This window comes from Hyperolius riggenbachi, chromosome 1 (genome assembly GCF_040937935.1).
Source record: "Hyperolius riggenbachi isolate aHypRig1 chromosome 1, aHypRig1.pri, whole genome shotgun sequence".
Lineage (NCBI taxonomy): Eukaryota > Metazoa > Chordata > Amphibia > Anura > Hyperoliidae > Hyperolius > Hyperolius riggenbachi.
The window spans coordinates 355,951,963-355,978,831 of record NC_090646.1 but is presented as its reverse complement, the minus strand read 5'-3'; the positions used below and the strand labels follow the sequence as shown (position 1 = coordinate 355,978,831).

Sequence of the window (26,869 nt, the reverse complement as noted above, 5' to 3'; positions counted from 1 at the left end):
GTATACAAAAAGAATTCCTTCTTTATAGAGATGTTACACTACATGGCAAATGTTTACATGATCAAACAAAACAATCACGCGTAGAGCATGCCCAGACGAGGAGGGGGCAAGACCCTGCTGTCCCATGAACAGCACACTAGTTGGGCGCTGCGCAGATCTGCAGCCTGCTACTAGCTGGCCAGACAATAGTGATTGATGACTACAAGGACCAGGATTCAGTGCGCAGCAGCTCTCGCGAGTGTAGTGCGGGAGGAGTGGATGGGGCCTTGTTGTTGGTGTCAGTGATGGCGGCTGCGGCAGTAGTAGCTACGCAGGCTGAGGCCTCGGAGTCGTGGTATCTGGCATTACTGGGTTTCGCTGAACATTTCCGAACTTCCAGCCCACCCAAGATCCGGCTGTGTGTGCACTGCCTGCAGGCTGTCTTCCAGTTCAAGCCGCCCCAGCGCATCGAGGCCCGGACCCATCTGCAGCTCGGCTCCGTCCTGTATCACCACACCAAGAACAGCGAGCTGGCCCGGCAGCACCTGGAGAAGGCGGTGAGCCCGCAGCGTGTGTGTGTGTGCTGGGAAATGCCTCCTCTGCCTCCAGCAGCGCCAAAACAGGGGGCAGCAGCCTGGCACCCAGCCTGGTATTGTTATCCCAGCAGCAGCAATTAGTGCCTGCCTGTCCCGCACTTCTCCATTCTAGCCCAGAGAGGGATGGGGAATGGAGGGAGCTTCCTGTTCTTTCAAAAATATGTATACAGTAACACACTTTTGAGTGAAGGGGCTCCAATATCAATCTCGGCTGTCCATTTCTGCTACAATATTATACCTTCACATACGCTTTAGAAAGAAGACAACATAAAGAACTATGTTAACAATTTCCTTCACTGTGTTACAGCTTAGTACTTCTGATGCTTATTAAAATCCCAGGTGTTCTATTTCCTTGTTATGCTGGTGGTGGTCGCTATAGATGAGCTTATAATTCAACTCTACATCATTTTCTTTTTCTTCTACAGTAACCAGAATTAGGGGCTGAATCAAAACTTTGTATTGGGCTAGTCAGACTTGGAAAGCCATATCTGACAGCTTGATTAGGTCTCCAAATCTGTGTGCCTACTTCTGCATTGCTAAGTAACATCCTATTCCTGTTGTACACAATGGAGACATTGCTAAATAATGTCACACTAAACTTTTCATATCACATCTATGTAGAGTTCTCAAAAAAAAACAAAAAAACTTTTTGATTTTTTTTTTTTTTTTTTTACTGGATCTAACTTTTCTATGAAAATTGTTAAAATGTGCAGTAAATTGAGGTATCATTTTATGCCACTTGGTGCCATTAAATAACGGAAGCATGTGCAGTTTGTCGATTGTAAGGGCACTGTGATTAACATAGTAATTGCGGTGGCTTGTGCAGAGTAGGGTGATCCATTTTCAACCCAATCGCAAACGCATTGTCCTGCGTTTGCAATGGGACTAAACTAATTAAATTAATGTGCTCCGCATGCAAGTCGCATAATAAACACAGTGCTATGCAATTTGATTTGCAATCTCCCAAAACTCTTGCAACTTTTTTCCCCATGTCAGGAATTGTAATCTCGCCTGCCGATTGGGCCCAAAATCTTGGTGAAACACGCTTGTTAACTAGGGAAAATTGTGATTGCTATTCTGACTTTCAGTGTGTACAGGTTCTTAACAAATAGAGTAGTTAAAGGGAACCTGAGTTGAGAGAGATATGGATGGAGGCTGCCATATTTATTTCCTTTTAAACAATGCACATCGCCTGGGAGTCCTCCTGATCCTGTGTTTCTAATACTTTGTCATAGATCATGAACAAGCATGCAGCAGATCATTTAGTCAAAGGCTCCATTCACACTTGCAAAACGCTAGCGCTTTTACTATCGTTTTGCTCTGGCGATTTTTGGCGACTAGTGCTTAAAAAAAATCGCCATTCACACTTGGCGATTTTTCGTGATCCTGATTAGAGCTTCTATAGCACTAAACGCGATCGCCGGGAAATTGCCTGAAAATGGTGCAGGATACAAATTTGCGTTTGGCGATTTGTGTTAATCGCCAGCGATTAACGCAAATCGCCCAAGTGAGAACGGGCCCATAGGGTATTATGGCAATAGCGCTTCAAAAAGCACTAGCGCTTGAGTGTTTTGTCGAAATCGCCCAGATGTGAACGGAGCCTGACTCAGGTTTTACTGTATTAGCCATATGCTTGTTCCAGGGTTTTGACTCACACTTCTTATGCCAGAAGATCAACAGGGCTGCCAGGAAACTGGCATTGTTTACAAGAAAAAAAAATATGGCAGCCTCCATATCCCTTTCACCTCGGGTTCCCTTTAAGCAATTAAAAAAAGTGTACAAATGAAACACTAGCAATATAGCAGAAACTTCTGTAAATACTGCCTTTTCACCTGGGTTTGAATCCCAACCGGGGCACTATTTGCACGGAGTTTGTATGTTCTTCCTATGTATATGTGGGTTTCCTCCAGGTAGTCTGGTTTCCTCCCACATCCCAAACACATACTAATAAGTTATTTGGCTTCCTACTAAATTGGCCCTAGACTATGATACATACATATACTACCCGATACATGCATAGGTATGATCCATACATAGACTTATGACTATCATCAGTTAAGTGACAAGACCGTACACTGTATACTTTGTATAGCGCTGTGGAAGACATCAGTGCTATATAAATACTAAATAATAATAATTGTCAAAGTTCAACTAGTCAAACGTACACTGGCTAATAACTGATAAGTCCAACAAGCAGTTAACTGCTTCATGACTGGAAATCTATTAAATAGTAGTGAACAGTACACTACATTGCTCCACCTGAGGAGCACAATGTACTCGGCCAGCGATGGTTGCTTAATGATCTGGTGGCCCAGATCATAAAATGACTTTAGGGGACACCTGTACACACACTAGATTCTCTGTGTACACAGATTTTCATGGAGATAGGGATGCACGTTAAAGCAGAGTTCCCCAACCCTGTCCTCGGGGCCCACCAACAGTACATGTTTTGTGGAAATCCACACAGCTAGTTAATCAGCTCTGCTGCAACACTAATTACCTCATCTGTGAATGTGTGTGGTTTTCTGCAAAACGTGTACTGTTGGTGGGCCTTGAGGACAGGGTTGGGGAACACTGCTTTAAAGCATGTGTGAAGTGGCATGCTATAAACATGGGTTCATATAGTACTAGCCCTCTTAAAGGAACACTGTAGCGAAAGGGATATGGAGGCTGCCATATTTATTCCCTTTTAAGCAATATCAGTTTCCTGGCTATCCTGCTGATTCTCTGCTTCTAATACTTTTAGCCATAGACCCTGAACAAGCATGCAGCAGATCAGGTGTTTTTTTGATATTGTCAGATCTGACAAGTTTAGCTGCATGCTTGTTTCTGGTGTGATTCAGCCACTACTGCAGCCAAATAGCAAGAAGTTTTAAACCAGGATGATACCATTTATTGGCTAACTAAAAATGAATAAAAATAAGCAAGCTTTCGGCCTTGCAGCCTTCGTCTGGCTTATATCCTGTTAGTTTGCAAACTGGTGGTACAGACAGCTTATATACATGCAACATCAAAAGGGAAAACAGATATTTTTTTCAAGCATAAATACATGTCATTAAGATGCCTTAATTCACACAGACCATCGACCTGGGGTTAGAGGTTATAAGCTAAGATAAGGATCCTTGTTTAACACCTGCTCACAGACCTGGGAGTTGTACTGACACAGAGGTATCGTAAATTCTTAGTTCACAAGTTCAGCTATAATGGCTGAGAAAATTCAAATATCATCAATCTCATACCAATATAGAAAGTTGTTGTCCTTATTCAAACCGTTCTGCACAGCTTTGAACCAATTTATAAATTGTTTCTGCTATTAATCGATCAATTGACGTTATAGGTGCAGGAGAACGCACCACGTAATAGCACGAAGACACTCGTGCACAGACTTTTCTCAGCAGGACTGCCGGGCAACTAGTATTGTTTAAAAGGAAATAAATATGGCAGCCTCCACATACCTCTTGCTACAGTTGTCCTTTAATAAGTTGTCTGAAGTCCCTTTTTGCTTTTTTTCACAAGTGTTAAAAAAAAATAAAAAAAAATTTAGTAGAGCTTGATATCTATGCAAATGATGCACTCAAACAGTAAATAGAAGGAAAAACATCTTTGTTTGGATGAGAAGACACCACTGATAACATTTTAGTGTTGGAAAGTTAAAGGGAACCTAAACTGAGAAGGATATGGATTTTTCCTTTTACAATAATACCAGTTGCCTGACTCTCCTGCTTATCCTGTGTCTCTAAAACTTTCAGCCACAGCCCCTCAACAAGCATGCAGACCAGGTGCTCTGACTGAAGTCAGACTGGATTAGCTGCATGCTTGGTATCGGGTGTGTGATTCAGCCACTACCGTAGCCAAAGAGATCAGCAGGGCTGCCAGGCAACTCGTATTGTTTAAAAGGAAACAGCCATATCCCTCTCAGTTTAGGTTCCCTTTAAAATAATCATTACTTCTGTTTGTTTTGCAGCTGGATTAAGCAAAATTGCATCAGACAGCTATGGCTGCTGTTTGGGATTCAGTCTCAATAATTCAGGCCTTAAGCCCCATCTACACGATGGGACATTGCAGCGATCCGGCGGCTCGATTAGCCGCCGGATCGCCTCTTCCGCGTGCCTGCCGCGTCCCCGCGCGTTCGCCGGCATCAATACCCGCTCGATTCCCGCTTGTTCCCGCGCCGCTTATCTTCCGCTCGATTCCCTGCCATTGTCCCCTAGCGGGGAGCGAGCAGGGAATCGGCGGAAGCAAGATCCGTCCTGTCGGATCTTATCAATCGAGCCGCATCAGCGGCTTGATTGATAAGGAGCATTGCGCCGCATCTACTCGTGTAGATGCGGCTTAAGGCTGTAGACACACTATGAGCACTTTCTGAGTGCTTTTTTTGACCATCAGCTATTTCTTGCATTAAATTTGCTGTAAAATTGCCACAATCACGATTTTTCAAAAAATCACGATCACAGTGATTTTAAGCAATCAGAAAGCGTTCAGTGTGTTTATAGCCTTAAACTGACGATAAACTGTTCTGTGTTAATAATATTCTTTTTACCACTTAGTACTACACAAACAATGATCACTTAAAGAGACACTGAAGCGAAAAAAAAATGATGATATTATGATTTGTATGTGTAGTACAGCTAAGAAATAAAACATTAAAGGGAACCTTAACTGAACGGGGGGGGGGGGGGGGGGGTAAAGAGTTTCACTTACCTGGGGCTATTACCAGCCCCCTGCAGCAGTCCTCTGCCCTCGGCGCCGCTCTGGAATCCTCTGGTCCCCCGCTGTCACTTAGTTTCGTTTTTGACGACTCACCAGTCGCCGGCCGCCATGCGTATTATTGGACGCATTCACCAATGCTATTAGCGCTATTGCGGACCGCAACGCGTACAAGAATACGCGTTGCAGCATTCCGCATGCGTATTTTTGTACGCGTTGCGGTCCGCAATAGCGCTAATTGCATTGGAGAATGCGTCCAATAATACGCATGGCGGCCGGCGACTGGTGAGTCGTCAAAAACGAAACTAAGTGACAGCGGGGGACCAGAGGATTCCAGAGCGGCGCCGAGGGCACAGGACTGCTGCAGGGGGCTGGTAATAGCCCCAGGTAAGTAAAACTCTTTACCCCCGTTCAGTTAAGGTTCCCTTTAAGATCAGATACATCAGTCTAATGCTGGGAATACACGTTAAGTTTTTACTTTAGATAGATGGGTTCGATAGATAAATTCCAACCTGTTGGATCTGGTCGATTCTACTTTCGTTTCGATTCTCCTCATTCAAGTGAATGTAATTGATAAGAAAAGATAAGGAATCGAGAGGAGAATCGAGCAGTGAATCGAGAGTAGAATCGAACGAAAGCGAAAACGACGGCAAAAACGAACGCAAAAACGCATCGTGTATTCCCAGCATAATTGTTTCCAGTACAGGAAGAGTTGAGAAACTCCAGTTGTTATCTCTATGCAAACAAGCCATTAAGCTCTCCGACTAAGTTAGTCGTGGAGAGGTCTGTTATCTGACTTTTATTATCTCAACTGTAAATTAACTGTTTACTTTTTCTCTGCTAGAGGAGAGGTCATTACTTCACAGACTGCTTTGAAAGACTCATTTTGAATGCTGAGTGTTGTGTAATCTGCACATATTATAGAATAATGCAATGTTAGAAAAAACACTATATACCTGAAAATAAAAGTATGAGAATATTTTCTTTGCTGCTAATCTTCTAGTAATTATTCATAGTACACAACCAATTCATTATATCATATTTTTTTTTTCGCTTCAGTGTCTCTTTAAGTTTATTTTAGTTCAGGTTTTCTGAAAAATTCACAGTATTTGTCTTTTATTTTAATGTATTTGATATTTTTGCTACATTACCGGCTCAATGGCAGTTTGTAATGATTACCTTTTTCTCATTTTCCTTTCAGTGGATGATCTCTCAGCTAGTATCCTTTTCCTTCTGTGATATTTTGTAAAGTGAAGTAAATGGTTTTAACTCTTCTGGAGTCCCCAGATTTTAAGGCTGAATGCCACTTACTTCCTATTGTTCCAAGTGCGTCTTTTCATACATGTTGTTTTTGTTTGGAGACACAATGCACATTCATACACATAATAACATGCATGTTCTCCATAGCCCTGCAGTCTGTCTGTTTTTGTCACAAATGTATTTACTGTACATGGTATTGTGAATGGAAGCCAATGTAACTGCAATGTTTCTTATATTTGAATGTCCCATTCTTCCTGTTGCATTCGCCACAATATTAAAGGAAACATCTGAGGATTAAAAAAAAACAAAAACCGATCTACTTACCTGGGGCTTCCTCCAGCCCCTGGCAGCCGATCTGTCCCTCGCCACAGCTACTGGGTCTCCTACATTGCAGATGCTAACCTCGCCAGGTCAGCACCTTCTTCGCCTGCGTGAGCACGTGGCTGTGCCACTCGCGGTCGTTCTTCCATGGCCTGGAGTGTTCTGTGCAGGGACAGTAGTTAGGCGCCTGTGTGGAACGCTCCAGGCCACGCTGATAATGCGACAAGCAGATCTTCTGGGATCACAGCTTTTGATCCCCTCTGAAGAGGATAGGAGAAGCTCTTTAGGATCCAGAGGCTTCCCCCTCCCAAGGTAAGTACCCCCTTAGGGGCACTTTTTTTCCTCATTAGGTACACTTTTTAAGGCTTGCAATTTTGTTTTCCTTTTTTTGTAAAATAAGAACTTTGTTTTCTAAGATAACCATTAAATGTAACTATTGATCTGTTTAAAATGCAATAATGATTTGGTAATCTAGAACACAGTATCAAGCTTAACTCATTTTACTAGATTCCTCAATTTGAAGATGTTAAATTTGAAGCAGCAAGTCTGTTGTCAGAGTTATACTGCCAAGAGGTAAGTTGGGGGTGGGGGGCGGGGGTTGTAAATTAGGAAAGAATAGGCATACTATTTCATTTATAGAGGCATTTAGTGAAAAATGAACAATGTCCACATTTGTCTTCCTGTGTGAGCTACTACCTCCTGGTTTTTTTTGTTTTCTTTACTCTCTTCCATATTTAAGTAATTGAAATCCATGCACCGTTTACTGCCTCTTATCCCTGCCAGGGCTAAGTCTTCAATTCATCATTGTGCAGTCCCATTGCATTCATTGCTCTGTCGCCGCTGCACTTTGCCCGCTCATTTGTCTAATAACTGAGCTTTGTATGCTGGTCAGGAGCTGATTTCATGGGATCACTGAGCCGATCACTGTGAGCCGATCTCAGTGATCGCTGTGAGCCGATCGCTGATCACAGCTAGAGTTAAGTAAAAAAAAAAAAAAAAAAAAAGCTCTGCACCCTAAGGAGCCAGACCTTGCCGGTACAAAAAGTGTTAAAGTGGACCTGAACTCTTGCACAGGACAGAAGGAAAACATAGAGAAATGCACTCTGTATGTATTTAGAGCGTTTAGTCTAATTCCCCCTCGCCTGTATCTAATCACAAGTTGTAATTTTATCTCTCCTCTGTCACCTGACTGCCACGGCAGATAAGTTCATTTGAAAGCACAGGATGCTAACCATATGTCTGCTTCCATGAAAGCAGGAAGTCGAAACACTGCAGATTTATTGTAGGATTTGTATCAGCTGTAACAAAGACATGTTTTTCTTTAAAGGTTATTATGCTGTTGTGTATCTTTTATGCTAGGTACACACTATGAGGCTTTCTGGCAGATGTGCTGTCAGATCAATTATTTCCAACATGTCCGATCTGATTTCCGATCAATTTCTGATTGATTTCTGATATAAGTGAACAGAACACAGTCGGAAACTGACCGGAAATAAGATCGGACATGTTGGAAATAATCGATCTGACAGTAAATCTGCCAGAAAATCTCATAGAGCTTGATTCACTAAGCCAGGATAACTCATATCACGGCCGCGCTAGTGTTTTTGCACGCAATTTAGCTTTTTGAGCGCAATCGCAAATTCGCGATTGCACGCAAACACTCTACGCAAAACAAAATTGCACACAAAAACGCTAGCAGGGCCGTGATATGAGTTATCACGGTTTAGTGAATCAAGCTCATAGTGTGTACCTAGCATTAGAGCAGAGAGGAAGTTTTGAGTTCCGGTCCGCTCTAAGATTAGGCAGATTTGCCTGCAGTGAGTCCAGCCATGCATTAGTCGGCTAAGTGGGGCTGTGTATTTATACTGACTTAGCTTGTGACACAACCTTTTCTAATTCTACTTCTGACTAGTTGTTCATTTGATTGTGTTTACCTCATGATGAATAACTTCTTACATGACCGTTAAGCTGGTCTCAAATTTTTGCCACAGTTTTGTTGTAATCCTACTAGTAATTTCTACAATGTACCCTTCTGTGTTTGTCTTGCAGCTATAACTGAATGTTTTTTTTTTTTTTTACACACTGACCTCACTCCCTACTCTGCACACTTATTTTCAATAAATATAACACTATAGAACATGGGCATAGTAATCACCCCTGTGACCCCTACCATGGCAGGGGGGCCCGGAGGCTTTGGGGGTCCTCCTCATCCCTCTCCCCAACCGCAAGTGCAGTCCATTAGCAAAAAAAGTCATTGTTCGCTCACAAAAACACATCCCTGCCTCCTCCTGCCATGCAGATTATCGAGTAGCTGGAGCGTCTGTAATTTTTTCCTGCTTCCAGACGCTGTTTCACAGCAGAACACTCCCTGGTGCCATTCACTGGCTCTTGGTCACATGACTTTCATGGGGTTCAGGGACCAAGAGGTCTCCATGCTATCATTTTTGAAGGGGGGGGGGGGGGGCATATTAAGTCTAGTTATGTCTCTGCTATAGAAAAATCACAAATACACCTCTAGGTGCTTATATAAAGCTTCATGAACAGAACATCGATACTGTTTCTTTTAGTCTAAACGTATATCACACAAACAGCTCCTCTATCCTACCACTTTAAACCACATGTGAAGTGAGAGGGATATGTAGGCTGACATATTTATTTCCTTTTACCCAATACAAATTGCCTGGCTGTTCTGCTGATCCTCTAAGGCAGGATATGAGAAAGCTCAAAGTATATTAATATCTATTCTTGCAGAACCCCACATATATGAAATAGAGAACAACCTCCTCCTCCTCAGCACTGACATGCACCAATTTAAGCACAATCAAACATCACAAAACAGCGATAACACTAACAACTGTGCTTGTCAAAACAACTTAAAGGGGAATTCAGAAGGATATGGAAGTAGCCATATTGACTTCCTTTTAAGCAATACCAGTTGCTGTCTTGCTGATCCTCTGACTCTAATACGTTTAGCCATAGACCATGAACAAGCATGCAACAGATCTGGTGTTTCTGACAAGATTATCTGCATGCTTGTTCCTGGTGTTACTCAGGCACTACTGCAGCCAAATAGATCAGCAGGGTTGACAGGCAACTGGTATTGATTAAAAGGAAATAAATATGGCAGCCTCCATACCCCTCTCAGTTCAGTTGTCCTTTACGCGAATGGGGTTAAGCGCCGGAATTTAGTGCACTATGTCGTAGAGAGCGAGTTAAAAGAAAAACCCCTGCAAAGACATTATAACTTTCTAAGAGTACACAGAACATGCTGTTTTAGGCTTTATAGTCACTTTAACTGGTGACTGCTGGGTGTCTGCTCACAGGATTGGTTAGGCAGGTTGGAAAACTTGTCCTGACTGCATTAAAGGGAAGGTTCAAGCAAAATAAAAAAGAGTTTCACTTACCTGGGGCTTCTACCAGCCCCATGCAGCCATCCTGTGCCCTCGTAGTCACTCACTGCTGCTCCAGTCCCCCGCTGGCAGCTTGCCGGATGCATTGCGTACATTTTTACGCATTCCCGCTAGTGCAGGAACATTAACACATACATTTTTACGCATTACTGGTTCAATGCGTAAAAATGTACGCATTGAACCAGTAATGTGTAAAAATTTATGCGTTAATGTTCCTGCACTAGCGGGAATGCGTAAAAATGTACGCAATGTGTCCCGCCGACCTCTGAGGTCGGCAAGCTTCCAACGGGGGACTAGAGCAGCAGTGAGTGATTACGAGGGCACAGGATGGTTGCATGGGGCTGGTAGAAGCCCCAGGTAAATGAAACTCCTTTTTTTATTTTGCTTGGACATTCCCTTTAAGAAGAGTGTTAGCTGCACTAATCTCCTGCTTCACACCTGCATAGGCATACATGTGAATGCTTTCTGTATTTGAGCATTTGTGTTTGTGAAAGCGCCACCCAAAGAAATGCCTCAAAGTCCAAGGTAGGTTAGCGCACACATCATATTCATTAAGTTTATTTATTCAATACATCAGTAGTCTGCGATGGTTTCAGGGCCATGGAGGGTCCCCTTTATCAGAGCATAATGCAAACCCATTCCTCTGGCATTGTTGGATTATGTTTTCACACCCATACCTACTTTGTTCTTGGTCATCCTTTAATTTTGAGTTCAGCACATTTTATATGTATTTTACAGTATACAGTGAAATATGTCTATAAACTGAGACTTGCTAATTTATGTAAACCAATCCAAACATTTAAATGTCTATACATTCACATGTATATCTTTGGTATTGCATTTGAAGCAGATGCTACAATGACTGATAAAATACAGGTCGCTGAATTAATATTTCTGTTATAGAATTCTGTGGATGCTGCAAAACCTTTATTACGCAAGGCAATCCAGATCTCCCAGCAGACACCCTATTGGCATTGTAGGCTGCTGTTTCAACTCGCTGTAAGTGGCATCTTAATAGTGTGACTTCAGCATTCTTAGATCATTAGATGTATTTTGCATAGTGTAACGCTTATATTTATATTTTTTAAGCAACTTCATACTCTAGAGAAAGACTTGGTGTCAGCTTGTGACCTGTTAGGAGTTGGAGCAGAGTACGCACGTGTCGTTGGTTCTGAGTATACAAGGTAAAAGATACTGATAGTCTTACAGTTATACATTTGCTCACAGGTTTTATGGTCAGTTATTATAGTGTATATATTTTTCACAGAGGCACTTTCCACACAGTTGGCATAATCACCAGTGTAGAGTTTGTCACATAAATATACATTTTGACTGCTCTGCCTCTAGCTGATACACTGAGGGCTCGTTTCCACTATCGCGAATCCGCATGCGTCCAACGCATGCAGATTCGCACATGGTATGCAAGTGGATGGGCCTGTTTCCACTGTTGCGTTGGTGATGTGCGTTTTTTTCAGCGGTAAAAAAATGCACAAAAGAGCCAACGAATTCGCCTGCGAGTGGAATGCATGCGAATCGCCGCTAATGTATTTAATAGGAAATTCGCATGCGGCTATGGTATGCGAATTTTCATGCGAATTTTCATGCGAATTCGCATGCGAATTCGCATAGGTACCAATGTAATTCAAACAGGCAGTGACATGGTTAAATTCGCATATACCCTCACCTATGCGAATTCGCATGCGAATTCGCGGCAAAAAACGCATGGGAAATCGCATCCGCATGCGATTTCATCAGCGGTGGAATCCAGGCGATTCCGCACCGCAATAGTGGAAACAAGCCCTCAGTAGTGTTCCTGCTAGTTGTGAACCAACGTTGGCCATGGTGCATACAGGCTGTTCCCCTCTAGCAGTTATATTGCTGGGGTAGAAATGGCTTGTGTGCCATAGGTCCAAGGCACCCATATGCTGTTAGATATTTGCAGTACAGTAAACTAAAAAAAAAAACCCTCTCAATAAATTTGTGACCAATTTTTATACAATTTTTAGTGGCCTGGTAGTTAAGTGCTCATGATCAGTGGCTGCATACATTTGTACTGCATTATGCACTACAGAGCTAGCAGTGTCGAGGTTCCTATCAGTTATTCTGTTTGTGCTTGAAACTGATTGTTTAAGTGGACCTTAACTCTTGCATAGGACTGAATAAATACATAGAGGAATGCACCCTTTATTTAGAGAATTTAGCCTGTTTAATTCCCCCTCATTTGTGTCTAATCATATGTTGTAATCTTATCTCTCCCCTGTGTCACATGACTGCCTATGGCAGAGATGGCAAATAAAGCCATTTGAAAGCACAGGAGGTTAACAATATGTCTGCTTCCATGAATCAGGAAGTAGAAATAGTGCAGATTTAGTTTAGGATTTGTATCGAGTGTAACTAAGACATGTTTTTTGTTTAAAGGTTATTATGGATTGAAGAGTCATGACACAGCTGCTCAGCTTTTAATAAAATGTTGTCAGTTATTTGCAAACCAGTTCTAAAAGGACCACTATTGCAAAAGATTGTAAAAGTGAACATGCATGTATATGTATAAAATGTACATTTGCTCCATGATGCACTATAATTTTATTTTTTACTTTGTTGCTGTCACTTCCTTTTTCTTTTTTTGCTTGTAAAATTTTGACTGATTTTGGACTAGTCCATCTCCACATGGAGTCTTCTTAGGGCTTAGGGTTTTCTTTAATTTCAAAGGCACTTACTGAATGGCAGTTGCTCAGTCCAACTGTAAAAATAGTGTGCAAGCGAATAGGTAGGCTGACCTGCATCTTTACAGGGAAGTGCTTTCCAGGGAGTGCTTTTGTGATGAATAAAGGAAATACTGAGAATCCATCATGAGGAGTTGGACTTGTCCAAAACCTTTCAGTTTTTTACTGCGTACTGTAAGTGACAGCAACATAGGTGAAAAGTAATTTATAGTGCATTTTTCTCTGGGAGAAATTTACTTCTAAGTATGTTGTCCTCTAAAGGCGCGTACACACGCCATACTTCCGCCAACGACGGGTCTGCCAGACCCTCCCGCTGGGCGGACGTTCAGCTGACAGTAGCACGTGTGTGCGCGCTGTCGGCAGACTGATAAGGCTGTTTATGAACAATCTGCGGATCGTTCAAAAACAGCCTTATCAGTCTGTACACACATGCTACTGTCAGCTGAACGTCCGCCCAGCAGGAGGGTTTGGCAGACCCGTCGTTGGCGGAAGTATGGCGTGTGTACGCGCCTTAAAGCCCCATACACATGCTCAACAGTGATCTTTTATGCAGCACAATTGTTGAACAACTTTTAGTTGTGAAACAAGTTGAAAAAGCTAAAAAAAAAAGTATTTTGCTATTGTTCAAAAGGCTGATAAGACTGATAAGTCAATCCAACATCTGGATTGACTTATCAGTCCTATCAGCTTTTTGAACAATAGCAAAATACTTTTTTTTTTTTTTTTTGTTTTTTTTGTTTTTTCAACTTGTTTCACAACTAAAAGTTGTTCAACAATTGTGCTGCACAAAAGTTCGCTGTTGAGCGTGTGCATGGGGCTTAAAGGGAACTGAGCACATTCTCTTTCACTGGAATCTCTCCTGGCATAGGAGCTGCCATGTTCCCCCCCCCTCCCCTTCTCACATTCCTTATTTACAGAAGTCAGAGATGCTATCTTGGCACATTGACACACACAATGTCTTTGAAGACACACTCCTAATTACTCACCCCCTTTGCTGATGAAAGGCATTGTTTACCTCTTGGTAATTAGCTCAATAAAACAATTCGGTTCCTGAAAGCTCTGCGGATGGGGACGGTCGGGCAGGCCTGCTCAAACAGGCTAATTTAACTACTTTTGAAGATAAAATACAAGGTAAAATTAAAGTTTATTTTAATAATGAAACAGATTGTCGGCATGCATTTTTCATGTGCTATAGAAATGTCCTGAGTGATAAAAAAGGTGCTCAGTTCATTTTAAGGCAGAGTTCCCCAATCCTGACCTCAAGGCCCACCAACAGTGCATGTTTTGCAGGAAACCACACACAATCACAGGTGGGGTAACTAGTGTTGCAGCAGAGCTGATTAACTACCTCAGTGGATTTATACAAAACATGCAGTGTTGGTGGGCCCTGAGGACCGGGTTAGGGAACACTGCATCTAAGGCATGATCAGTGATAAACCTTTGCTTTGTCTCCGTAGTCCCAGTCCTCAAATGTTCGCATGTTCTGCCTGTAGACTTGGTGGCTGTCAATTTACAGGAAGGCAATGGAAATACAGTGGTGTGAAAAACTATTTGCCCCCTTCCTGATTTCTTATTCTTTTGCATGTTTGTCACACTTAAATGTTTCTGCTCATCAAAAACCGTTAACTATTAGTCAAAGATAACATCATTGAACACAAAATGCAGTTTTAAATGATGGTTTTTATGATTTAGTGAGAAAAAAAACTCAAAACCTACATGGCCCTGTGTGAAAAAGAAATTGCCCCCTGAACCTAATAACTGGTTGGGCCACCCTTAGCAGCAATAACTGCAATCAAGCGTTTGCGATAACTTGCAACAAGTCTTTTACAGCGCTCTGGAGGAATTTTGGCCCACTCATCTTTGAAGAATTGTTGTAATTCAGCTTTATTTGAGGGTTTTCTAGCATGAACTGTCTTTTTAAGGTCATGCCACAACCTCTCAATAGGATTCAGGTCAGGACTTTGACTAGGCCACTCCAAAGTCTTCATTTTGTTTTTCTTCAGCCATTCAGAGGTGGATTTGATGGTGTGTTTTGGGTCATTGTCCTGCTGCAGCACCCAAGATCGCTTTAGCTTGAGTTGACGAGCAGATGGCCGGACATTCTCCTTCAGGATTTTTTGTTAGACAGTAGAATTCATGGTTCCATCCATCACAGCAAGCCTTCCAGGTCCTGAAGCAGCAAAAAAAACCCAGACCACCACACTACCACCACCATATTTTACTGTTGGTATGATGTTCTTTTGCTGAAATGCTGTGTTACTTCTACGCCAGATGTAACGGGACACGCACCTTCCAAAAAGTTCAACTTTTGTCTCGTCGGTCCACAAGGTATTTTCCCAAAAGTCTTGGCAATCATTGAGATGTTTTTTAGCAAAATTGAGATGAACCTTAATGTTCTTTTTGCTTAAAAGTGGTTTGCGACTTCCGGTTCCGGCGCCTATATGGGAGGAAGCAAGTAGCAGAGCTCCGTTAAGCCAGGCAGCCCGCGGCGGGGAAAAAACCCATCCAGACGCCTGAGGATAATATCCCCGGGTGGCTCACAGTCTCTCGATCACGGAGACATCATCCATGGACCGCTACCTCACCCGCTCCACCAACATGCTAGGTGACTCAGCGCAGCAGACGCCACGAGGCAAAATGGCGCCTGGCGCAGGGAAGCGCGGCTCCCGTCATGACTCCCAGGCTTCACAGCCCGACTGGGGAGAGGACTCAGATGCACCCTCGGAGGACGGTAAGAGAGCCCCACCACCTTTAAACTACAAAGCCCTGGCCAAGGAGATGATGAAGCATCTTGCCCCAGACTTGGAAGCCGCAGTGGGGAAGGCCGTCTCTAAAGCCTTCTCCTCCATTACTAAGGAGCTGCAGAAGCACTCAGTTAGGCTAGATGATGCGGAACACCGCATTGAACAATGCGAAGGAGACTTAGACAAAGCCTTCAGCAAGATAGACTATCTCACTAAACAGAATACTATCTCCCACGATCGCATTGAGGATCTGGAAAATAGATCTAGGCGGAATAACCTCCGCGTGGTGGGCTTGCCTGAACATATCCGCCCAGACACGCTGCCTGAGTTTTGTGAGTCTACACTCCCCCGGCTATTATCTCTTGAAGGGGACTTTAAAGTGGAAAGGGCCCACAGGGTAGGCCCACCTAAGTCGGAATCCTCCAAAGCTACTCCACGTCTAGTCATGGTCCGCTATCTAGACTACAATGCGAAAGCTAAGATTCTCAGAGCTTTCAAATCTTTAAAGCAACCACTACTTCATCAAGAAAAGCCCATCAGGCTATTTAATGATTACTCCTATGAAGTATCTCAGAGACGCCAGGCCTTCACTAAAGCCTGTTCCTATCTGGCCTTAAGAAATATCAAATTCTCTCTCTTATACCCGGCCACTCTCAAAATAATGGAGGATGATGAGAAATTTCGCATCTTCAAGAACCCCAAGGAAGCTGATTCCTATCTCCGTGCTCGATTCTCCTCTCCCAACCGTAAAGCTGCCTCTCCTACGCCACCGTCAAGAGATGATGATGATGATCCTGCGTGATTTTTATTTCTCATATTTTGGTCTAATATCTCTACCGCGGTCTGTGTTTCTTTCTGGCTTCGGATGCGAGGAAGCTTTGGAGCTACAGGGAAGAAGTGAAGTCCATGCTTCTTCACTTTTTTACAGTTTTTGTTGCGCTAGGAAAGCTGGATTTGCTCCCTCCAGCTATACCCTATCACCATCAGACACTATACTCATTCCTTCATTGTAAGGGATCAGCACCGATCTGTTGGAGCATAGATACTTTAAGGTTCCCTTGTTTTGGATTTTACTCTTCTTTTTATTTTTTATTTTTGGTTGCTCTCTCTGGGGTTTGTTGCTCTCAATATTATAAGATAATTTACTATGCATATCTTTCTGTCCTCTCATGTTATGCACTGCTCGCCACCATATACTCGCTCATTAAAATAACCATACTATGAAAGTGATTTCATGGAATGTCAAAGGTCTGAGGTCTCCGGTAAAAGGAGCAAAAGTTTAAAGACATCTTAAACACATTAACGCTGATATCGCTCTTTTACAGGAGACACATCTAGGGGCCCAAGAAATACAATTTATGAACAAAAAATGGGTCTCCAAGCGCTTTGGTTCCCCAGCTATTAATAAGAAAGCTGGAGTTCTTATACTAATTAATAAAACAATTAATGCTATGGTTGATCATATTTTCAATGACAAAGAGGGTAGATGTGTGGCGATCAGAATCAATTTACCTGATGATCCCTTAATTATATTCAATGTATATGGTCCCCATGAAGGGAAAAATAACTACCTCAAACAAATTCACTCTCAAGTACTCTCTGTTAATCCCCAGCAAATGCTCATAGGGGGAGATTTCAATGATGTTATGCATACACTTGAAGATAGGAAGTTAAATACATCCAAATCCACCTCAAGCTCCACCAAACCCACTGCCTTATCTGACTTTGCCACCACTTTATCTCTACAAGACACCTGGAGGTATCTCCATCCTTATGACAGAGCGTACTCTTTCTATTCCTCCCCTCACGAATCCTTCTCTAGGATAGATTACCTTTTCTTAACAGCCTCACTTTGCTCCAGATTGGAATCGGCTGAAATCCTGGACCTCGTCATATCTGACCATTCCCCTATAACCATTACCCTTCAAGACCGCACACCCAGAGGATCTGATTATATCTGGAGATTTCCCTCCCATCTATACAATGATGAGGAATTTCACTCCCTACTCCAATCATGGTGGCTTGAATATAAAGGAGATAATCTTCAACATCAAAAAGATTCTCATCTGTTCTGGGACACAGCCAAGGCTGTGCTTAGAGGTCGAATACTAGCTCATACTAGCACCAAGAAACGCTTAGCGTTTCAAAATTATAACCAACTACAGCTCACTAGACAAGCCTACACCCAATATAAGCAATATCCTTCTCCTAATTTCAGATCCCAATGGCTAAAAGCTAAAGCTCTTACAGACAAGTGGATGAAGCTGAGAGAAACCTTCACCAGACCATACCAGGCCCTTCGATTTTTTTAAATTTGGCAATAAAGCCGGGAAGCTTTTAGCCACCTTAGCAAAGGGTAGGTTCACCCCATCTCCCATATCAATGCTCCAAAATGACCGTGGCGAACTTAAACATCACCCAAAAGACATAAATGATATTGTCTCCAAATTTTTTGGAGAATTATACTCCGCTCCTACCTCCCACGACGAGAATAAAAGCCTTTTCATGGCTTGAGAAAATCCCACTCAAAACCCTCAGCCAAGATGAATTAGCAGATCTTAATGCCCCGATCACGGCCTCTGAAATCACTTTGGTAATTAAAAATCTATCAAATAATAAAGCGCCTGGACCCGATGGCCTATCTCCAGAATTCTACAAAAAGATATATCCCCTACTCTAGTCAAGGTCTATGACGAGATCTTAAAGGACAGCCGGTTCCTATCTTCAGCCAATGAAACCTATATCAAGCTGATTTTCAAGAGAAACAAGGACCCTACCAAACCTGAATCCTATCGCCCCATATCCCTTATAAATCAGGACCTAAAAATCCTAACAAAATTAATGGCCAACAGACTAGCCCCATATATGCCCAAACTCATTCACCCCAACCAAGTGGGATTTACTCAGGGGCGGTCAGCGGTCTCCAATATCAGGAAGCTGCTCACCATCCTTGAACAAGTAAAAGCTTATCCTTCCACCTATCAAAAAAGTGCAGTCCTATTACTAGATGCACATAAAGCTTTTGACGAGGTTAATTGGAAATGGCTAGATCTTGTTCTCTTGAAAATGGGGTTTGCAGGAAACTTCATGAATCTCTATAGGTCAATGTATCAATCCCCCAAAGAACGCATCTATACCCCAGGTTTCCTCTCTTCCCCCTTCCTCCTGCAAAAGGGTACCCGCCAGGGGTGTCCCTTATCTCCCCTTTTATTCAATATCGCCTTGGAACCCCTGGCTAGACTACTAGATAAACTGATTGGAGGCATTATGATTGGGGAGGAGCAAACCACCCAGGCTCTCTTCGCTGATGACATTCTTCTACTTCTAAATAACCCTGAAGAGCAAGTACCTAAGATCTTTCAGTTAATACAAGAAATAGGTCAAGAATCCGGTTTCCGGATCAATAAATCTAAAAGCGAACTATTATTTCTATCAAACAGAGCGCCTTTAGCGATCATAAATAATATCTCAGAGGTGCAAGTCACAAAAGGACCCATAACCTACTTAGGCATCCAATTTCACAAAGACCCATCCTCCCTATATAACCTTAATATAACCCCTCTCATCCGCAAATTAGCCACACAACTCCAAGGATGGCTTAATCTTCCTCTCAACCTCATGGGCAGAGCAGCACTAGTCAAGATGATCACTTTTGGTAAACTCCTCTATCCCATGCAGGTACTCCCCCTCCTCCTTAAACACACCGACATCCAACTCTTAAATAGAGCCATCTCCCAGTTTTTATGGAAAAACAAGAGCCAGGATCTCCCTATCCAAATTGCAACTCCCAAAGAGCCTGGGTGGCCTCAACCTCCCTAACATTCGCCTCTATAATTTAGCTTGCATGATGCGACATGTCAGGGACTGGTTATCCAAAACATCTGGATTCTCAAATTTCGCCTTAGAAAACGCCCTGATTGAACCTTGGTCCCCGGTGGGCCTTCTCCACTCTAACTGGGCCTCTCTACCTCCTCGACTGAGACATAATGTCATTGTTCGAGATACAATCACCACGTGGAAAAAGACCAGAAAACTGTTCCGCCTACCCTGGAGGGTCTCCAAGTACATGCCACTCTGGGGGACCCCAGCCTTTGAACCTGGCATGCAACATGGAGCCTTTCTTAGATGGGAGGAACAAGGTTTAAATAAACTGTCAACTCTTTGAAATACATAAAGCCAGATGGTTTACTTTTCACAAACTTGCTCAAAATTGGAAATTACCCAAATCTGACTTCTTAATGTATGGACAGATCAGGTCTTATGTCCAAAAACACCTTTTAGACAAGTCCTGTCTAGACACATTTACCCCATTTGATCTGTTTGTGCGGCCGGGAGGCGAGATACTATCCCTGTCCACACTCCACCGAGGCCTTCAAAACATTCAGGCATCAAAGTTAGCCCTGACAAATCTAAAACGTTGGTCCAAATACTTCGATATCCCTAACCTAGAAGGAAAAATATTAGAGGGAATACAAACTTATTATAGCCTAATTATCAATGAATCATGGCGGGAGTCTCACTTACTATTCCTACACCATGCAAAATATGCATTCAATATTCATTATAACACTCCACCCCCCCACTACTCCCCAGAATGCCCTAAATGCAACTTACCAAATGCTGATATGGTCCACTGTATGTGGTCATGTCCAAAAATCATACAATTTTGGGACCAAGTATCTCGCCTCCTCAAGCGGCTAAATTGCGGTACCCATAATAGAGAACCTCTGCTCTACCTTTTCCATAATAAATCCAATCCTCTACCTTCCTCATCTCAATCTCCTAAATACCCTGATATTTTACACCTTACTCTGGCAGCAGCCAAGAAAGCTTTACTCAATAGGTGGATTTATCCCACCACCCCCACCATACAAGATATCAAGGATGTTCTTTTGGACCTTTTCCTTATGGATAAAGTTGACTCCCTATTACACAAAGAAAAAAACGCCAAGAAGTTTTTCAAAAAATGGAAACATTTTATTACTCTTATATTTACTGCTGAAGAAATCCAATCCCTGGTCAGTCCTTTTCGCTATACAGGATGGTACTGCACAGAAGACCTACATGGCACCCTAGGTGCCTTCAAGCTGCCTCACTAAAAAACCTATGGGACCTTGGCCACTTCCACAAGGAACAGTTTCAGATATGATATGTATTACAGTCTTCAACGAAAAACCCCATTTATTTTTTTACCCCACGAGAGAGCAACCGCAGGGGAGGGTCAAAGGGTGGGGAGTGAGTTTGGGAGTTAAACTTGCTTTTTGAGATCTATGATGATATATAGTCCTGCCGTACTAACATTGCTATTAGAAGACTCTGAAACCTCAGAGTCTCCTAGGATTTGGTTTTCCAGTTTACTCTGCATTATATACTCATTATGTTATGTCTCAATGACAAGCTTCTACCACTTCCTGGTTGTAATTTTCTCATGCCTACTGTATGCTTAAAACCTCAAATAAACAAGTTTTAAAATTAAAAATAAATAAATAAAAAAAGTGGTTTGCGCCTTGGATATCTGCCATGCAGACCGGTTTTGCCCAGTCTCTTTCTTATGGTGGAGTCGTGAACACTGACCTTAATTGAGGCAAGTGAGGCCTCCAGTTCTTTAGATGTTGTCCTGGGGTCTTTTGTGGTCTCTTGGATGAGTTTCCTCTGCGCTCTTGGGGTAATTTTGGTCGGCCGGCCACTCCTGGGAAGGTTCATCACTGTTCCATGTTTTGCCATTTGTGGATAATGGCTCTCACTGTGGTTCGCTGGAGTCCCAAAGCTTAAGAAAGGGCTTTATAACCTTTACAAGACTGATGGATCTCAATTACTTTTGTTCTCATTTGTTCCTGAGTTTCTTTGGATCCTGGCATGATTCCTAGCTTTTGAGGTGCTTTTGGTCTACTTCTCTGTGTCAGATAGCGCCTATTTAAGTGATTTCTTGATTGAAACAGGTGTGGCAGTAATCAGGCCTGGGGGTGACTACAGAAATTGAACTCAGGTGTGATAAACCACAGTTAAGTTATTTTTTAACAAGGGGGGGCAATCACTTTTTCACACAGGGCCATGTAGATTTGGAGGTTTTTTTCTCACTAAATAATAAAAACCGTCATTTAAAACTGCATTCTGTGTTCAATGATGTTATCTTTGACTAATAGTTAACGGTTTTTGATGAGCAGAAACATTTAAGTGTGACAAACATGCAAAAGAATAAGAAATCAGGAAGGGGGCAAATAGTTTTTCACACCACTGTATCTGTGCAATGGGACTTCACACAGACAAAACAAAGATATTAGCGTGCTCTTCTGTGAAGCATGATTAGCTACATACCTTTACCAGGAAGTGGAAATATCCAGAATACGCATATATCTTTGAAATGTATTAGCAGTGGTTTTATTTCTGTTTGTGAAAAGTCATAGTATGTAAAGGGTTAATGATATGTACCGCTGGTGTTCAGAGACTTGAGCTTTTTTGTCCAGACTGGATAAGCAACAATCCTGATCAGCATAATAGACCTCCTGGCCATCCTGGCACAATTACTTTTTGTGAGAAATGAGTACCTGGCATTTTTGGGTGATGCACAGCGGCAGCTGCTGGGAACACTACTCTAGTACACGACCGATTGAATTGCAGAAAAACAAAAACAAATTACCAGTACATGCATGCAGGCATGGGAGGACTCTTTAGGTTAGTTACGTTTTGTATAATGCATTGCATTGGTTGCTCCTCTTTGCCGCTGGAGCAGCATTTACCACACAGCTAAGTACTGTGCCCCCTCTGCTGTTTCTGAAAGTCTTCCATGGTCCATCACTGGGCTGCATGTTGACAGTCTAATGATGTTGTACTGCCAGTTAGGACCCCTGCAAATGACAGTGCTGTGGGTGGATTTGATGTGTGGGGATAAGCTGCACCATCTGTAAACAGGAACAAGTGGTATGAATAATTCGTGAATGTAGCCACAGCTGTAACACCTGTCTGTCTGCACTGCTCAGGGTGTCTCTGCCCTGATGACTTATCATGGTGAAAGGTTTAGTTTCAATTTGCACCAGCATCATCATCTCTGCCTGCATTTATTTAGAATGTTTGTTTATAATAGTTTAGGCAAATATTTGTTTCAGAGAATGTGGTTATATATGTATCATTCAAGTTGATTTCTTTTTTTCCTTGCAGGGCATTGTTTTTGCTGAGCAAAGGAATGGTAAGGATATTTTTACTTCTTTAATTTAACTGTTCGTATTCCTTGTCTAAGGGCTGGTTTACACTGAGCCAGTTGCTGTCAGTGATAACACAATGCAGAACTGATGAGGGGCCACAGAGGATCAGGGAAGCCTCTGGATCATCCAGGGTGTGTGTGTGTGTGTGTGTGTGTGTGTGTGTGTGTGTGTGTGTGTGTGTGTGTGTGTGTGTGTGTGTGTGTGTGTGTGTGTGTGTGTGTGTGTGTGTGTGTGTGTGTGTGTGTGTGTGTGTGTGTGTGTGTGTGTGTGTGTGTGTGTGTGTGTGTGTGTGTTGTTGTTTTTATTTGGATGAACATTATGAATGTTTTCATTTTATGGTCTTTTTTTTTTTTTTTTTCTTACCCGAAAAGATTTATAATAAAAAATTGGAGAGACAACAATAAAGTGTCTTATTTGTTTCCTAGCTTTTGCTGATGGAACGGAAGCTGCAGGAAGTGCATCCACTGCTGACATTGTGTGGGCAGATAGTGGAGAACTGGCAAGGTAACCCCATCCAGAAGGAGTCGCTACGAGTATTTTTCTTGGTCTTGCAAGTGACACATTATTTGGATGCAGGGCAGGTACGACCACGTGAGAGATTTTTGCTACTTGCTACGAGCTTCTGTTGTACTTTGTTGAAAAATTTCACTTTTGATGTGCCCATTAAAAGCATAATTTTCTCAGATGATCGACTTTCCTATAATGGCAACAAAAATGAAGTTTGGAAATCATTGATCACAGCCATAAAAGGGGTGAAAAATCATAACCAATACGATCATTTTAGTTTAAATCAATCTGCTGGACCGATCAACCACTGGCTGGAAAACAAGTCTATTAATATGACCATTTGTTGTTGTTCGGCAACATACACCCTGTAATTTCAACCATATGAGATTGCTATTATCGGATCGGAACGTAAATTATCTATGAAAATTGCACTGATAATGGGCATCCTACGAACTATATTGTACAATGTCTTACCTGTGTTCATATTGCACACTTATAAATATGCTTGTTTGTATTAAGGTTAAAAGTGTGAAACCATGCCTCAAACAACTCCAACAATGCATCCAGACCATTTCAACTCTTCATGATGATGAAATTCTACCCAGCAATCCAGCTGACTTATTCCACTGGCTGCCCAAAGAACACATGTGTGTTTTGGTTTATTTGGTAAGTCTTACTTGCTCGCTTGATCAAAATATATGGGGGACCAGTAAACCATTTAGAAAGGATATGGAAGTACTGTTAAGAAGTAGCAACATATTGCATATTTGTTTTAAGGGCTGGAGTTAGCCTAATAGGGTGAAGCAAGCTTGGTCATACCGTTGTAGCAGTCTTGGAAAAGTCTTGGAGCCATGCTAGGTAATATGCTGAGAGGGAAGAATACATAACTGCATTTGTAAGCAGTGACGTTTGGCTTTACAGTAAAGAGTCCTGCAGATGCCAGAACACTGTAGGGTTTTTACATAAATGTAATTATGAATAATTCATAAACATTAAGTGAAACTCCATCTAAAACTTTCTTCTTAAAGTGAACCTGAACTCTTGCACAGGGGAAAAGGACAACACAGAGAAATCCACCCTGTGTGTGTTTATAGAGAACAGCCTGTCTAATTCACCCTTATCGGCAATTAATGAGCAGTGTAATTTGAGCTGTCAGCCTTCTTCCGAATTCTGAGCTAATATTTAAACCCAAGAGGCTTACCCTTTCTGCACTCCCAGTAAAGCAGGAGCTAACCACACTACAGCATCCCTGATAGATAATTTCTGACATGTCTGATCTTATTTTCATTTTTCGTATGGATTTGTCATCGAAGTGAATGGAAATAGATTAGAGAATCGAGCGGGAAATCGACCGAAAAGATGCATCGCGTGGACTGCTTCTTGCAACAGCTGTACATTAGACCAGCTCACTAAATTATATCTTCCAGGAAGTACTTCCTGGGTTGTGGCTTGGCTTCCTATTGGTGGAAGCTAACAGAGGCGGGGAGCAGCCTGGAATCCAGGCGGAGATGCTAAGACAGCCTCACATAAATAAAGCCAGCTAGCGACAAGCAGATTGTCGCTAGCCTGGCGATCTTTCAAGGGGGTGCAGCCTGGCGCAGGGGAGGCTGGCAGCGGTGGTACATTGACCCAGAGGCATGTCATTGTGCACACGACATGACTCTGGGTCCTATTACGATTATCATATGCCACCTCGGGTTCTCTTTAACCAACTTTAATCTAGCCTGTGTATGGGCCTTTAGCTTTATTAGTCCATTCCAGGAAGTGCAGGGCATGCAACTCAATTCAAGGATCCCAAGTGAAATTTAGCCAGGCAATTTCTGTTGTGAAAAGTGATCTTATTTAGGGGCTGAGCCTTGTTGACTGTACCTGTTGGGTAACCCTTGGGACCTCACTGCTATTCCATTTAAAAGGCATTTCCTTTTTGGCATATTGACATTGTAGCCTAATAAGTGTTTTTTTTTGGAATCTGGGGGTGGTAGGATCCCTGCAGTCCTCACCACTACCTGACACAATTTTCCATGCGCAGAGGTATGTGTATGGTTGCACACCACTACCTATGGAAAATAGCTTTGGGGAGCAGTACGAATAGCAGGGAAGTGATGAACTAGTCAACCCTAGGCCTCCTGACTGCTTGTTTTTTATTTTGCTTTAACACAGGTTTTACTGAAGCTAAACAAACAAGGTGCACTTTTTTGTAAGAAAAATATAAAGAACGCGAAATAGATGTTTGTTTTTTTATATGTATAATTCTTCTTAAACGCTGACTTAAAAAAAATAATTGTATTTAATAGCCTGGTCTGTCTTATTCATATTGCAGGTAACAGTTATGCACTCCATGCAGGCAGGTTATCTGGAGAAGGCTCAGAAATACACAGATAAAGCTCTTATGCAGTTAGAAAAGCTCAAGAGTAAGTGAAATATTTTATCATTTTATACACACAGGAGACTGGATAATAGGAAGAGCTTGAATACATGATCAGTAGATGCTACTGATGTTTAGTGCTTGCATGGTCACTGTTTGACAGATAAATTGTTCTGTTGTGAAAATGGGATTTTTGAATCTTAGTACTGGCCACATGTGCATAATATTACCCTGGAGAGTGCTGCTTAGTCATTCGTTCTGACTAGTCAGATTATTGCTTCCTCATATATAGGTCATCGGTATAAATGTTAGTTGGCTATGGGATGCTGCTTAAGGTACTTTTTTAGAGATGCATTGTGAAGTGTTTTTTAAGTTACAAATAAAGTTTGAATTATTCAAACGTTACAAAGATTTGTGCCAACCCACATGTTTTTAAAGGACATCTGAGCTGAAAATAAACTGATGAGAAAAACAATTGTATCTATCCTACTTCTCCTTAAACAAATTACCTTTTTTAGATATCCCACAGTTTTATTTTATATTTAAATCTAGTGTTTCGTTTTACTGTTTCATTGTCTCTGCTCAATGACACCTTCTTTGAAATATGCCAGAGCTCAAATCTATGAATTATTGACCCTTCTTATCTCTTTCCTGCTCTCAGAAGCCATTTGCTGACAGAAAAGTGTTTTATGGCTGTTATTACAGTGAAGATTATGCTATTGTCTGAACCAGTCCGACCCGGGCCCAACCCGGATAGAAACTGTCACTTGCGTGCCTGATGTTTAACTCTTTCAGGCAGAGAAAGAAAAAAAAGAACACAGCCTAGTTATTTGTGTGCTTGGCGCTGTACATACACATATATCTCCTCATGTCACGTCACCTTCCCACGGTGCTATGTCAGGGCCGCCCTGACAGTTTGTGAACCTGGTTGCATTGTGGGAAATAACGGCTTTTTCCATCTGCCAAGCAAGCAGTACCTCCTTCTGTGCATAGAACTCTCAGTAAACTAACATTCTGCAGAGATCATTTGACAGGACTAAACACCTGTGATAAATTGA

At 42.1% G+C, this 26,869-nt stretch overlaps 1 protein-coding gene across 2 annotated transcripts in view; it reads left to right on the top strand.

Annotated features, from left to right (window-relative positions):
• Positions 1–230: 230 nt before the first annotated feature.
• MAU2 (MAU2 sister chromatid cohesion factor) overlaps positions 231–26,869 on the top strand; it is a 54,972-nt gene continuing 28,333 nt past the window's right edge. Inside the window, exons 1-9 of one of the 2 annotated variants that reach the window (XM_068234183.1) lie at positions 231–536; positions 6,484–6,501; positions 7,371–7,436; positions 11,177–11,272; positions 11,363–11,457; positions 22,896–22,923; positions 23,365–23,520; positions 23,966–24,112; positions 25,767–25,857. In XM_068234183.1, coding sequence (XP_068090284.1) covers positions 285–536; positions 6,484–6,501; positions 7,371–7,436; positions 11,177–11,272; positions 11,363–11,457; positions 22,896–22,923; positions 23,365–23,520; positions 23,966–24,112; positions 25,767–25,857 — 949 coding nt within the window. In that variant the 5' untranslated portion in view covers positions 231–284. The remainder of the gene's footprint in view (positions 537–6,483; positions 6,502–7,370; positions 7,437–11,176; positions 11,273–11,362; positions 11,458–22,895; positions 22,924–23,364; positions 23,521–23,965; positions 24,113–25,766; positions 25,858–26,869) is intronic. The other variant, XM_068234182.1, reaches the window with a different exon arrangement.